The 15,721-nt window shown below is 42.8% G+C and overlaps 1 protein-coding gene across 1 annotated transcript; it reads right to left on the reverse strand.

The window, feature by feature from the left end:
- Positions 1 to 6,611: 6,611 nt before the first annotated feature.
- On the reverse strand, positions 6,612 to 12,007 carry dph3 (diphthamide biosynthesis 3). The gene is made up of 3 exons (XM_085998990.1): positions 11,650 to 12,007; positions 10,260 to 10,334; positions 6,612 to 7,921 (listed from the first exon to the last, which is right to left on the reverse strand). The coding sequence occupies exons 1-3, from the start codon at positions 11,755 to 11,757 to the stop codon at positions 7,853 to 7,855; spliced, it is 252 nt and encodes an 83-aa protein (XP_085855116.1). The 5' UTR covers positions 11,758 to 12,007; the 3' UTR covers positions 6,612 to 7,852.
- Positions 12,008 to 15,721: the final 3,714 nt, after the last annotated feature.

Here is a 15,721-nt window from a genome sequence, read left to right on the forward strand (position 1 = left end):
CATGCTGCTTTTGCTGTTTGGCATGCATGTTGTTCTGTGTTGCAGCTTCCCCAGGTTGGCACCTCATTTTTAGGTACGCCTGGTGCTGCTCCTGGCATGCTCTTCTGCACTCCTCATTGAACCAGTGTTGGTCCCCTGGCTTGGTGGTAATGGTAGAGTGAGGGATATGCCAGGCCATGAGGTTACAGATTGCGGTGGAATACAATTCTGCCGCTGCTAATGGCCCACAGAACCTCATGGATGCCCAGTTTTGAGCTGCTAGATCTGTTCTGAATCTATCCCATTTAACACGGTGGTAGTGCCACACAACACGATGCAGGATGACCTCAGCGTGAAGACAGGTCTTCACCTCCACAAGGACTGTGTTGTGGTCACTGCTACCACTGCTGTCATGGACAGATGCATATGCAACAGGTAGGTTGGTGAGAACAAGGTCAAGTAGGTTTTTCCCCCATTGTGTTGGTTCTCTCAATACTTGTCGCAGATCCAGACTGGCAGCTATCCCCTTCAGGACTCGGCTAGCTCGGTCAGTAGTGGTGCTACCGAGCCACTCTGGGTGGGGGACTTCAATGTCCATCACCAAGAGTACATTCTGTGCCCTTGCTACCTTCAGTGCTTCTTCCAAGTGGTGTTCAACATGGAAGAGTACTGATTCATCAGCTGAGGGAGCGCAGTAGATGGTAATCAGCAGGAGGTTTCCTTGCCCATGCTTGACCTGAAGCCATGAGACTTCATGGGGTCCGGAGTCAATGTTGAGGACTCCCAGGGCCACTCCCTCCCGACTGTATATCACTGTGTACAAATGCAAAGATACAAGGCAATGCGTTATTGCAGATTCAATACTCAAGCTGCATATCTAGACAGAAAATTGGGAAAGTGCACAATTTTTCTCCATGCAGCTAAAATGTGCAACAGATTTCAAACAAAACCCAAGATTGTCAATTATACTCCTCTGGCAACTTGACATGGAATGACAAAGAAAGTTACTAGCCCCATGAGCAGACTATATCAGAGACCAGAGTAAATACGTTTTTAATGATTCATGATTGGTGTTCCTTCAAAGGTCATTTTGAAATAGAAGACACAATGAAATCTTATTTGACTCTGTCTAGTCAAACACACTTGATGGATAGAATATGGATCCTATTGTCTAGAAACAAGCTTTCTAATACTTACAAGTGAACGAACATTCTTTATGACATGTTGCCAAAGTTCTCATATCACTGTCTCTTCCCATCATATGATGATATAGTAGAGGTTACAATACTAGCAGTAGCTCTTCTATCACCATTTTAGCATGAATTGAATAGCTTATCTTTAACATGAAATATCCTGCCCTTTTTTTGTGTTTCGCTTCTGACAAGATTCCATTTCTCTCCCTATTTTTTCTGCTAATTTTCCTTTATACTGCTAGTTTAATTCCTCTATACTGGTAGTCCTTCCTCACGCTGCATAGCGTAAGTGAAACTGTTCTGCAAGATTAATTGAGCAGTTTCACCTATGCTAAGGAGCATGGGTAATAGTCATTTTGACCTTTGGCCCTATTATTTAGAAGCTGATTTATATAAAGTCTGCCACCGAGCAGATTTCTCCAAATTTACACTCTAGGATTTTTTTTTTTTGTTGAGTACAGGAGTTTTGAAGAATAGGTGAAATCCTTAAACTAGAAATTTCTAACAATTCTTTTATCTTTATGTCTTCACATAAAATGAAGATTTTGAAAAATACCTGGAAGTGACTTTTCTATCAATTTCAATGTTGAGACAATGGAGAAGCAAATATAAAAAAAGCAATTACAATATTGGGATACGTAGCCAGAATAAAGGAATAAAAATCTACAGCAATTAATGTCGAGGCTGTATATTACACTTGTCAGACCACATTTGCAATACTTTATACAACTCTTGTTGCTACACTTCTATGTCAACATAGATACATTAGAGCAGTGTTGTCCAATAGAAATTGCTGACTGGCCATAGATGTGACAATGGCGACACCGTTTTAGTCACATGTTCTCATTTTAGTGTCACAATATGTCTGAAAAATGAATTTCACGTGTATATGTACTTAATAAATATCTACTACCCTTCAGTATCTAAGGAAGTAAAACATTCAATGATCAAAAACCACTTGCACATTTTGCTTTTGGTCTTATAATTTTACCAACAAATGCACAAAAAGGTTCAAATGCACGTGCATACACCATGCGAATAAGTACTGAGATCACATGCTCACTGACAGTGTCTATAGCTCATTTTTTTACTAATCAGAAATGCAATTAGCCCGCTCTGGATTCCCAATTAACCATCTGCGGCTAATATTTTGGATGACATTGCATTAGAGGGGGTGCAAAGAAAGAGTAACAAGAATCATCCCAAATTAGTAAATCATCTGTGGTGTTGTTCAGTCAGTTGATGACTAGAGTTTTTTTAATGCATGCAATGGGAGAGAAACTTCAAAAACACATGCCACAAAGCCAGTAAATAGCCAGTTTGCAGTTAGGCCCCACAAACAGTAGTGCAAAAAAATAGCTAGTTGTTTTTGGTGGAGTTTGTTGAGGGGTAAATGTTGACACAAAGGGTGGTAGGAGTTTGGAACTCCCTTCCGCAAACAGCAATTGATGCTAGATCAATTGTTAATTTTAAATCTGAGATTGATAGATCTTTGTTAACCAAAGGTATTAAGGGATAGGGGCCAAAGGTGAGTACGTTGAGTTAGGTCGCAGATCAGCCATGATCTCACTGGATGGTGGAACAGGCTCGAGGGGCTGAATGGCCTACTCCTGTTCCTATGTTCTAGACCACAAGGAAGACACCCCCACTCTTCAAATAGTGTCGCTGGACCTTTTGCGTCCATTGAAAGGGCAGACTCTCTAGCTTAATGTCTTATGTGAAAGACGGCACCTCCAACAGTGCATCAGCTCCCTCAGTACTGCACTTAAGTGCCAGCCTAGATTATGTGCTCAAGTCTCTGGAGTGGGGCTTGAATGCTACTACTGAATCAAAGTGGACACCTTGTACTATCAATTGGACATACTGAAAATTACATTTAAAACAGATCTTTTAAAAAAATCCTTCACTCCAAGGGTGATCAATGTTTGGAATAATCTAGCTGGCAACGTAGTGGAGTCACACATTAGAGGAGCTCAACATGCAGCTGGATTTGGGGCTGGTAAGATGCAGTACTCAATGCCAGTTCCTTGTCCTCTGCTTTTATGTTATGAAAATCAGCTATAATAGCCAGGAACCACAATGAAAGCATTTGATCATCAAAAGACTGGGCACGGATCCAGAGACAATGGGGAAAAAAATCAGTTAATCACTCCAGTGTGCAAGAGCACCCCCTTGCAGCTGTACAAGTTGAGTTACAGCAACCAAAATAGGTAATTGAATAGTTGCTAGTTAGCTGTTAACATCATGCATACAAATTTTCATGGGGTTTGCCAGTTATGTAAACCACATTGTGAATACTGTAAATCGGAAAAACTGAACACGAAAAAATGTTAACCTGCCTTTTTAGATGCTGATGAGCCTGTAGTGTTTTACAGATTTTATATTCTGTATTTACAATAAACCACATCATCAGGAATAAATGATCTGTACAACAACCTGGTTATTTTCAACGTGGCTTTAAAAAGGGAAAGTCCTGCCTGACCAACTCTGATTTCTTTAAGTGACAACCTAAGTCAACTGTGGTAAACCTGATGATAATTAGACTTCTAGAAAGGCAGAGATAACATTCCACACGAGGTTACTAATTAAGCACAAAGCTGTGGGGATTCAGGGCAAAACTTGAGCATGGGCAAAAAAACTGAAGGGTAGAAAACAACAGGTACTGGTCACAGGAGTTATGTCAAGGTGGTGGAGTGGGGAAGTACCGAGTGCGGTGCCCCAGGGCTGTGTTGGGACGCTGCTGTTTCTAATTTACATCAAATTACTTGGATTTTGAAACTCAATGCATATTATTTAAATTTGCAGATGATACCAAATTAGGAAAGGCAGTGGAATCAAAGGTCGCCCAGAAATTAAAGAACGAGCCAAGCAAGATGTGAGCGGAATAAACAATGGCAGATAAAATTTAATGCAGACATATAGTTGCACATAGAAAGAAAAATGGGCAACATGCATACTTCATGAATGGCGTTGAAAGCCAAGAATGAAGTTGAAAGAGACCTCAACATGTCCAGCCAATGCAAAAACGCAATCAACAAAGACAATAGAATGTTGAACTACATAGCCAAAACAGAATAATACAAGCCAGAGGAAATCGTGATCGGAATATAGGCCCATAAATTGACAATACTAAAGATCCAAGTGACTATCTCTAGCATCGTTAACTCTGTTCAGACCACATCTTGATTGCCGTGTGTAGTTCTGGTTGCTGAGAAACAGGGGAGACACTCAGCACTGGTGCTGGAGAAGAGCCACAAGGCTGCTCCCGACTGTCAGGAGCCTGAGTTATGAAGAAAGACTGGAGGCTTGGGCTTTTCAGCTTGGAAGGGAGCTGTCTGCAAAATGATCTTAGAGGTATACAAGATAATAAACAGTATGGAATGGTTCAGCAATGAGAGGAGGACAAATGGGGACACAGGTTCAAACTAGTACTTTAAAAGGTAATCCAAGTACTGATATCAGGAGGTTCTTCATGCAGAGAGCTATCAACACTTGGAATGGACTTCTGGGCAGGATGGTGAAAACAAAAATCCTAAATAAATTTAAGAAACAAGTACAGGAAACTCTTTGGTATCCTGCACCGACGGGACCGGTGTGATGCCGGTTGATCAAAAATTCCGGATGACGGAGCGGGTTATCTACTGAGGCTATTTTTAACAAAGAAAAATAAAAAAAATCAAGAAATGTGCAGTATACAGTAATTGGGCACTCACCTACAGAATGTTGTGTTAAATGGATGGTGGAAGATGCTTGATTAAGTACAGTACTGCCAGTTGAGGGTAATGCAATGCAATGACTACCAGCAGCGTGGGAGACACACAGTACCCCTGTAAAATGGCGGATCAGAAGAGACTACCAGCAGCGCGGGAGAGTCGGACTGCTGTTACAGGGTATTGAGGTGTTCTGACTTCCGACAGCGCCAAGAAGCCGAGTAGTGGCTGTTTGGAGAACTACCCCCACTGACTAACTCAGCCACCGCGGGAGACTCGGCAACATTGCCGGTTACTGAGGTGTTTTCAGAGTGAGAATTTTGCCGGTTAATAGAGAATTCCAGATATTTAGGTGCCGTTTAAACGAGTTTCCTGTACATGTAACAAGGGGAGAAATATTCTGAGTGGATGCATTAAGATGGGCTGTTAGACAACCTTGTTAACTGTTAAGATGGTTGAAGCTAGAGAGTGGAGCCAACCAGGATGTGCACAATACCTCGTTAACTGTTAGATGGCTTTAACTTCGTCAACTGTTATCAACTTATCATTGATTAGAGGGATGCCACACCTAATTCCAGGCAAACAAGGACACATAATCAGTGTAAGAGAATTGCTGGTTAAAACTAGACAGGGTGGACCCAGTGAGTTTCAGCTGATGCGAGAATATTCATGCATACAGAACTATAAGGAAAAGAATATAAGTGTAAGAGCATGAACAGAGCAAAACACAGTAGATGTTTGAACAAGACCTTCAATGCTGCCCTGCTGTCCAGGGCTTGGACTGGATAGTACCAACTTTGATCCTGTCAATTGTTTGAATACTGTGCATATGATTGATTCTGCTAGTGTTACAAAAACAAGTATTCATATAGCACCTTTAACACAGTAAAACGTCTCAAGGTGCTTCAGAGGAGCATTATAAAACAAAATTTGACACTGAGCCACATACAGGAAACTTTTTTTTATCCGGCACCGACGTGGTGCTGGTTCATCAAAAATTCCGGACAACCGAAAGCTATAGTAAAAGAAACCCTGTTGCTTAGCAACAGGCTCAGAACAATGGCCACAAGTTCCAAGCATCTCTGTAGCTTAGCAACAGCTGCAGCCACACCCTTGCACAGCAACAGATCGAGGAAGGCAAGTAATAAAACTTACCTGAATCTACTCCTGAATTTTGCCGGTTAACCGAGATTTCTGGTTATTTAGGTGCCGGTAAATCGAAAGTTTCCTGTAAGGAGAAATTAAGGCAGATGACCAAAAGCTTGGTCAAAGAGGTAGGTTTTAAGGAGCGTATTAAAAGGAGAAAAGAGAGATAGAGAGGTTTAGGGAGGGAATTCCAGAACTTAGGGCTTTGGCAGCTGAAGGCACGGCGTGAAGTGATTAAAATCAGGGATGCTCATGGGGCCAGAAGTAGAGGAGGGCAGATATCGCAAAGGGTTGTGGGGCTGAAGGAGATTACAGAGATAGGAAGGGGCGAGGCCATCGAGGAATTTGAAAACAAGGATGAGAATTTAAAAATCAAGGTGTTGCTTAACTGGGAGCCAATGTAGCCTTGTTATACCAAATTGTGATTGCCAAGCCAAATCATTGACAGGGTAACCTAGGGCCGAGCGTCCCCGGCACACGGGAAGGGCCAATGGTTTTCCTCATCTTTAAGTATATTTTATGACTGACTAGTGCCACCTTTCAGACATGAACAACGAACAAAAAACTTGCAGATACTGGTAAATAAAAGTGAAAATCTTTTAATAAAATATTGCATTAAAAACAAAATAAACACACCCAAAGTGACAAGTCTGCTTCAAAACTGATGTTGTCCATCCACCTTTTCACTTTGGATCAATAAAAGTTTTAAGAACCAAACCCATTTTCAACTATTGTAACAATCCCCAAATGTTGACCAACACAATGTCAACAACTAAATTTCACTTTTTAAAAATAATCAAAACTGAAATTAGAAGAATGTAGAGATAATGGCCAAGACCATTAAAACAATGTATTATTCAGTGTGATCTCCAGTAATACTCTCCATAGGACCAGTAACCTACTTTATATTGTGCAAAGGACCAATTGTACAAGAGTTTTTAAAATCCACTGCAACCACCACCAGGTCAGAGACCCACTAAAGACCAATACAGCAGCAGCAAGTAGTTCCAACAGCTGAGTCCGTCTCTAACCATGCTAGAGATAGTCAGTCACTTGGATCTTTAGTATGGTCAATTTATGGGCCTATTATACTTGTGAAAGGACATCTGCATATATCAAAAATATCACTGAATAATCACTAGCAATTAATCATTTCATACCAGGATTATACAATAAACTGAATTATCTTTCAATAGTCTGTATTTTGGTGTTCCAAAGCTATTTTAAAGCCAATCCCCTAAAAATAAATACAATATTGCACAATGCCTCGTCAACATTCTCAGGAGCAACAGTTTAAAAGCAGAGCTCTCCCCAAGCAAATCAAGTCAGAGGGCCAGTTACACCTTCCTGCTTAAAATAGGAAAGGGTTGGTAATATTCTAATTTCAAACTGCAAACTTAAAACTGTAGAAATCTTATTCAGCAAGAGGTTTCAATCCCAAGCAATGACGGCCAGAAACCAGAACAGCAAATCATTACATCCATTATCCCTTGATTTTCTTGGGGAGAATCCCAGTCCTAGTCTCATTACAGGCTAATATTTATCTTGTGCTTCACCCCAGTTCAAAGCCTTAAAACAGCTTCTAGGAATCATACAATAAATAATGGCTTGTTGATTTTATTCTACTACAAGTCTTGGTCTGTAATTTGCATATAAAACCGAATGAATCAGTAAGACTAGTCCAAATCTTGCATAAACTACAACTCCATCTCTTAATTGTGGTAACTGGATTTCATCTCCACGTACATCTTGATTCATGGTCCAATTATCACTCCTTCGTAGAAGACGCCTCACATATTCGCTAGAACTACGCAGTCTTGGCAATCAGCATTTCATTTTTTCCAGTTTATCCGTAGTCACCATTTCCACTATTTCTCCAGACATGAACTGATCCTGAAGCAAAATACATTAAGATTTCAGACAAGACATTTTAAATATGTAATTTTACTATGAACTTTTTGATGGTGTATTGGCAGGGATTTGCAAAATGAGCAAGACTTATTTGCAGTTTTCATGGAAAAATGAACGAATCATTGAAGTCAATCCACAAAGTACTAGCTAAAAACCCCTGAATACAATTAAATAAAAATCGAATTTGATTTAAAATCAGCCACTGTAAAACACTAGAAAAACTACATTGCCTCCTGGGCTCCATCGGATGAGAATCAGAAGCCAACAGATTATATTGATAGCTTAGAGATATACATCCCAGAAGCTCTCTCCTCCTTCCCCTGTTGCAACACAAATGGAGAACTGACTCCAAAGTTATTACGGACATTATTAAGTGCAAGTGGTGGGAAAAAACTCAGGCAAGTTCCTTCCCCAAGTCAATAGTGAGCAGATGCGGAGTCGGAGAATCCTCCCGACAGCTCCATATGGTCAAAATGCTGGGTGGGCTCCAACTTACTCCATCTGGTCTCGGGGCTGAATACTCCAATTTTTTTTTCACTACAGGTATGACTCTTGTCTTTGCCACTTTGCATACAATTCCGAGTTACTGAACTCAAAGTTGATCTGAGATGAGAATAGAAGCACTTGTTTGGGGGCTGGGAGGAGGGGGGGGGGCAAGAGAAGGGGAAGTCAGTCCCAAGTAAAGGGCTGACCCCCATGCATTTAAAACTGTCAAAGTGAGATCATGCATAGATGATGGGCACTGGATCTTAAAATTAACAAAGTCGTGAGAGAGTATGCAATCTGTATTTTGAATCTTTCCATCATTTCATGTGCACTAAATGTTCTGAGAGGATTTGTATACAATTGTCAGATCTTAACAAATCTTTCTAGCCACAAACTGTAACATACACAAATTGTTTTTGATGAGGGGGTGGGAAGGCTAAAGAAAAAATAAAGAGGAAAAAGCCGAGAAAGATACTGGTTTATTCCAACCTCTTGAGTTAAGAACCAGAGCTTATGGCTGAACAGGTTACCTGTGTCAATAAATAGATGACAGCTAATGGAGGCCAGGACACTGAACAAATTTAAGACACAGGTGCGGTGGCATTCTGGAAGAGTTAAATGGGCCAAAAGGACTTTCTTCATCATAACCTGTTTTGTAACATCTACCCGAGTACATTATCTGAGCTAAAACTGATGATCCCATAATTTGCTGTCGGAGTGAATCTAACAACATCTGCTGTTAGTTAGACTTGATTTCACAGATTTTTATATGGCAAATTCTGAAAGTGCGAGCTGATAACGTCGCAGCGTGGGAAGCGGAGCTTCGGGGACCTGAGTGAACAGACCAAGCAACTGTGTATTTCTTTAACCAATCAGATGGAAAAATTAGCAGTGCAAGGACTGAGAAGGAAGTGCAAGTTAGAATGGGTGAAATCAATGTCAAATCAGGCACTGAAAGATAAATAAAGAGAGGGAAAGAAAGGCTGGATTTAGAGAAAAAGAGATAAAGTAAAAGTTTAAAAAAAACTTTTAAATTTTACATTTAAAAAAAATCTCCCAACAATAAAAACTTGAAGGAATGAGATGCTACATTTGTAATAGTTAATTTTCAGTGCCGAGAGGTTGACTGGCAGTAATTAACATTTATCACGTTGTTAAAGGGGTATTTAGACTTGAAATGATGTGACTTAACTTTAGTTTGTATCTACCACGTAAGTACTGCAACTTCATGCCATTCAATGCATTTCAATGGTGAGCCCTTAGCTACGTCATTATTTTGACAGCAAATTATGAGCCAATGATGATCTTTCATATTGGCCATTAGTAATGCATGCTAGTTAATATTTTTTATACTAGCACACAATCATGAAGCTATTTATTAAATACAGCTTTTAATATTTTCAAAATCTGTTTGTAAACTATAAATCTATAGATGGTGGGCAAGAGCTACAGAGTACAGTAATGAATTCTTTCAGAGGAATATACGTGGATTCTATTCTTACTTGAAGCTTTCACACAAGTGTGTATACAGACATCTCAGGGCTGCAGTTATGGAGTAAACGTGATTTAATGGCCTAGCAGGTCCATAATTTCAGCCGAAACTGGGTAAGATTTGTTTCTGAATACAGCTTATATATTGCATCATCTATAAGGCTGGCATTGCAATGTTTTATATGGCTTATGAAAAAATCTATGATGAGGTTGTATGAGATCATAGTGCATCAAACAGTGCTGGGCTACTGAATCAGTAATTTTCCAATTGGAGAAATGCTCAAATATTAAATGAAAGGCAGGACATTGGTTTTGAGCATCATTCAAATAAATGACAACTTACTTTATCATAAATGACTTTGATTATCAAAGAACAACTTGGGCATGTTGCAACTTCTTCCCCATTTTCCAGATCTTCCTGTAAGATACCAAAACAAAGTTATTTTTTAGTTTTCCTTCAAATTTTTCTCCACCTCTCAAATGTGCTGATTCAGATCCTTCCTCAGTGACCATTGTTCATACAGGATTATGGACTTGGAAGGGAAGAGGAGAGTGTTGCAGACAAGTTTGATCTTGTCCTTGTCCACACGCACTTACTTTTAAATGTAAAGTGATCAAGATTGGGATTCCCAAATCATTTTTCTCCTTTCCTAGCCCAGAAGTACCGCCTCATCTGTTTCTACTTTGCACCATTTGTCCCAAACCGCTACAGCAATATGACCCGTATCACGAAGTCACACATCAACCTATCACCCACTCCTCTAGCATCTTCTGTCCCACCCCTCCTTTAAAATCCTTGTTGTGTACCACCTCCCACAGCCTCTCTCTGGTCTTGAACACTGACAAGGCTATCTCCAAACACTTCCTTGTATCCATCACCAACCACAACACCTTCCCCTGTGACTACTCTGGGAAAAGTGCTCCCCAAGTCACTTACAACAGCACTCTCAAACTCCCTAGCCTTTGACCCTCCATTCATCACAACTTCTTCAATGTACAACCCCATCTCCATTTCATTTACCATCTCTTGAAATTGTTTGTGCCACACAGACCTATGTCTTATCTCTCCCTTAACTTCCAACCATTGTCCAGGGCCACAGTTATAAACTACATATCCTTGCCACCAATTCTATCCCCCACCCTGGCCAATGTCTCAGGCTGAGCAAAACTGTTCACAACTTCTGACCACATATCCTGTCACAAAGACTGCCTACTTCCACATCAGTAACATTGTCCATCTCTGTCCCGCCTCAGTCCATCTGTTGCTGAAATCCTCTTCCATACTTTTGTCACCTTCAAACAAGACTACTCCAATGCTCTTCTGGTCAGCTTCCTATCCTTCAGCCTCTATAACCTTCAAGGTATCCAAAAAAAATCACTAAAATACCACAAAAAGTTTCTGCTGCAATTTATAATCCAATGACATCAGTCACAAGGAGACTCTTGTATAATATTAACAGCCCAGTAAATCATCTCTAGCAACAATGGTAAAGCGAGATCCTTTATTGGGTGATAACTATTATAATTACCCACTAACCAAAGTGTCTTATACTCCCATCAGTGGCGATCTCCCGTTAATTCACAATTAGTTGTCAGGCGGGGTTCCATATATCACGGTCAGTTAGATCGGTTATACTAGGCAGTGGGTCGGTTATATGAATGTAGTTATTAAAGTCAGCAGGCGGTAACGAGTCTCTAGTTGTGTCTGGTTGGGTTCGGCCAGCCGTTCGCACCTTGCTGATAATGAACTGGTCCCCACACGGACACGGGTAGAAATAACTCTCCGTCTCCTCGTCATACTCGAAGTCCTCGATCTCCACCTCGTCGTGAAAGACAGACATGGCTGCGGCTCACTGGCGGCCCGGCCCAAGGCCCCGGTCTCCTCGCCCAACTCCGGCCTCGGTGTCTGTCTGTCTCTCTCTTCTCCCAGTCTCCTCGCCCGAGGCCCCGACCTCTCTCTCGCTTCCCCCGGGTCTACTCGGGCCCTCCACTCGCCGCCACGCGTTCCCCGGACCGGTTCTCGCGCCTGAACCAATCACTTGAACCGACTGAACATTGACGCGCATGCGCATTCGGCAGACACTGAGTCGGTCAATAGGCAGCGGTCTGCGCATGTCTGAAACTTGATTCTCTCCCAACAACAACAACGTGAATTTATGTAGCGCCTTTAAGTCGTAAAACTGTCCCAAAGTGTCTCACAGGAGCGTTGTCAAACAAAATTTGACAGAGTCACAGAAGGAGCTATTCGGTCAGATGCATAAAAGCTTGGTTAAAGAGGTAGGTTTCTGTTGTGTATGTCCCTTTAAGGGAATAACTGGTCTCAGACTGCAGTACCGGCAGTGACCATCCCTGTATAAAAGGCCCTGGCAGGCTTCTGTAGTTTCAGTTTCCACATTTTCTCCATTCAGTAAAGACTTCTTAAACCAACTCCTGCATTCCGTGTCTCCATTAACACACGGATTTAATACTGGCGACGAGTAAGAAACGAACTTACCTGCAACTCGGCAGCACCTCAGACGACGTTATTGAAGGTCGAAGCCAGAAAAGAAAAAAAAAATAATCCAAAGAAACTCAAGAAACGGGCGTCGACCGTGGGCAACCGCCCTCCAAATCATCGGATTGAAAACTTGCAGGGGAGACTGTCAAGAGCCAGGCTTGGTTCCCCAGTCTGTGGTTTCCCAGCTAATCGGGCTGGTTGCAGGTAGTGCACTGATCCTTCCTGGGCTGCGGCGGGTTAGAGCTCGATCAGGTGGCTCTGCAACGGGGCCGGGCAGCGAGCCGGGAAGCAAAGAGAGAGAGAGAGGGTGAAGCACACAGGGCGCAGCCGATGCTTCGCAGCCGGGCAGCGTTCGGACCTAAGAAGAGGGAGGGAAGTGTCCCAGAGGGTCCGCTCCACGACGGGAACGGTTAAAAATAAAAATACCGCGGAGAGCGGCGTTGACAGCAGCGGCAGTGGCGGGAAAGCGCAGGAAGCGCCATCGTAACTCGGCGGGGAAGAAGGAAAAGCGCAGGAGGCGCCATTTTGATCCATCGGGGACGAAGGAAAAGCGCGGGAGACGCCATCTTAGGTTTTCAAGATGCCAAAGACTGGCGCTATCACTGTCTTCGATAATGCAATAGAAGACTGGACCACGTATCACAGAATCACAGAAACCCCACAGTGCAGATAGAGGCCATTTCGGCCCATCGAGCCTGCACCGACACATATCCCACCCAATTCCCCGCAACCCCTACACCAACACATATCCCACCCTATCCCCGTAACCCCACGTATTTAATCCCCCTAACACTAAGGGTCAATTTATCATAGCCAATCAACCTAACCCGCACATCTTTGGACTGTGGGAGGAAACCGGAGCACCCGGAGAAAACCCACGCAAACACGGGGAGAATGTGCAAACTCCACACAGACAGTCACCCGAGGCCGGATTCGAACCCAGGTCCCTGGCGCTGTGAGGCAACAGTGCTAACCACTATGCCACCTATGTGGAAAGAGTCGAGGTATATTGCGAGGCAAACGAAATAGCCGAGGAGAAAAAGGCATCGGTATTGCTAAATTTAATGGGCGCAAGAACGTACGGCCTATTCTGGGACCTGATTACTCCAGCCAAACTGAAGGCGAAGAGTTTTAACGAAATTGTTGCTATCCTACAGGAACACCTAAATGCTACACCGCTGCTGATAGCAGAAAGATTTAAATTCCACAGGAGAAATCAGCATAAAAATGAGAGCAATGCTGATTACCTTACGGAACTACGCAAGCTATCAAAGCACTGCCAGTTTGGAGCAGGACTGGCAGATACCTTACGGGACAAATTTGTCTGTGGACTCCTGAGTAAAGGAACCCAGAAGAGGTTACTCTCAGAGAAAGAGCTGACGCTAGATAAGGCTTTCAGCGTGGCAGTATCGTATGAAGCAGCAGCAAGGGGAGCTGTGGAAATACAACAAAAGCCACAGGAATACGGCACCCACGAAATGACACGGGGATTTGCAAAATGTTATCGCTGCGGCAGAACAAACCATGACCAGAAGGACTGCTGGTCCAAGGACAAAATATGCAGGCAATGTGGAAAAATGGGACACATTGCATGAGTTTGCAGGTCTGAGAAGAAGACCAACGACAATAAAAAGGCTACTAAGGAACAGTACAGGAAAGTACAAAAGATGACGGACAGTAGTTCTGAAGACCAGATGAGCGATAGTGAATCCGGGAACAAGAGACTAAGCTGTCTCAAACTTCACAACGTAATCGCAAAAGAGGATCACCGAACCATTTGGGTCACCCTCACGATAGCAGGGTCTCAAGTCAAAATGGAATTGGATACAGGATCAGCTCTAACCGTCATGAATCGACGAGACTACGAGCAGCTATTCTCACACATACCCTTGAGAGAGACATCCATTGTCTTGAGGACATATACGGGGCAAAAAGTATACCCCAGAGGAAAAATAAGGGTGCCTGTCGAATACAACGGCAAGAAAATACGGAAATTGTATCTCTACATTCTGCAAGATGGTGGACCACCGTTATTGGGACGTGAATGGATCAGAAAGATAAGTTTAGACTGGCACTCCATTCAGGCACTGACGGTGGCTGGTAAAAAGGATGACAACGTCACTCCTGGTCGATTGTCAACAATCTTAGCTGACGCCAAAGAGGTATTTCAACAAGAACTGGGAACTCTTAAAGGCGTAACCGCCTTGATAAAAATAGAGGAGAATGCAATTTCCAAGTTTTTCAAAGCAAGACTGATACCATATGCAATTCGCCCAGCCGTCGAGGCAGAGCTGGAGAATCTGGAGAATGCAGGCGTGTTATCTAAGGTAGACTGGAGCGAGTGGGCGACACCCATCATTCCTGTCATGAAGAAAACGTTAAACAATAAGTCTGAGGAGCCAGGAAGGTTCGCATCTGTGGGGACTTCAAGGTGACAGTGAACCCAGTCCTTCACACAGTACAATATCCTCTTCCAAGGATAGAAGATATCTTCGCCTCACTATCCGGAGGGAAGTGTTTTACAAAAATTGACCTAGCGCAAGCATATTTGCGGATGGAGGTTGAAGAATCCTCTAGGAAGTATCTCACGATAAACACTCACAAAGGTCTTTACCAGTATAATCGACTGGTATTCGGAGTAGCATCAGCTCCGGCGATATGGCAAAGAGCGATGGAACAAGTCCTGCAAGGGATTCCGAGGACTCTGTGTTACTTGGACGACATCCTAGGGACAGGTGAAGATGACAGTGAACATCTTGCCAACCTAGAGCAGGTGCTCACTAGACTACGTGAACATGGGCTACGAGCCAATCGCCCCAAGTGCGAGTTTTTTAAGAAACAGATATCGTATTGTGGCCACGTGATTGATGAAGAGGGGTTGCATAAGTCCCCTGACAAAATTGAAGCGGTAGTTAAGGCTCCAGCACCTGAAAATGTGTCACAACTGAGGTCATTCCTCGGATTGGTGAATTACTACCATAAGTTTTTGCCGAATTTGTCCACAATTCTGCATCCACTGAACGCCCTACTACGAACGGGAGTAGCATGGAAATGGAGCAATGAATGTAAGCGGGCCTTTCAGAAGAGTAAGGACCTAATCACTTCAAGAGAAGTATTGGCTCACTACAACCCATCACTACCGATAAGACTGGCGTGTGATGCGTCTCCCTACGGCATTGGGGCGGTACTGTCACATAAATTCCTTGATGGTTCTGAGAGGCCGATAGCTTTTGCGTCACGCTCGTTAACTTCAGCCGAGCGTAACTATGCCCAGATTGACAGAGAGGCCCTCAGCCTGGTGTGGGGGG

This window comes from Somniosus microcephalus, chromosome 10 (genome assembly GCF_052327205.1).
Source record: "Somniosus microcephalus isolate GS21.2 chromosome 10, FLI_Smic_1.0, whole genome shotgun sequence".
Taxonomy (NCBI): domain Eukaryota; kingdom Metazoa; phylum Chordata; class Chondrichthyes; order Squaliformes; family Somniosidae; genus Somniosus; species Somniosus microcephalus.

Coding starts and splice junctions, on each gene's coding strand:
- dph3 (XM_085998990.1), bottom strand. CDS start 11,757: ATGTCTGTCTTTCACGACGAGGTGGAGATCGAGGACTTCGAGTATGAC. Junction 10,335..11,649: donor ACCAGTTCATTATCAGCAAG/GTGCGAACGGCT, acceptor GGTATCTTACAG/GAAGATCTGGAAAATGGGGA. Junction 7,922..10,259: donor TCAAAGTCATTTATGATAAA/GTAAGTTGTCAT, acceptor ATTTTGCTTCAG/GATCAGTTCATGTCTGGAGA.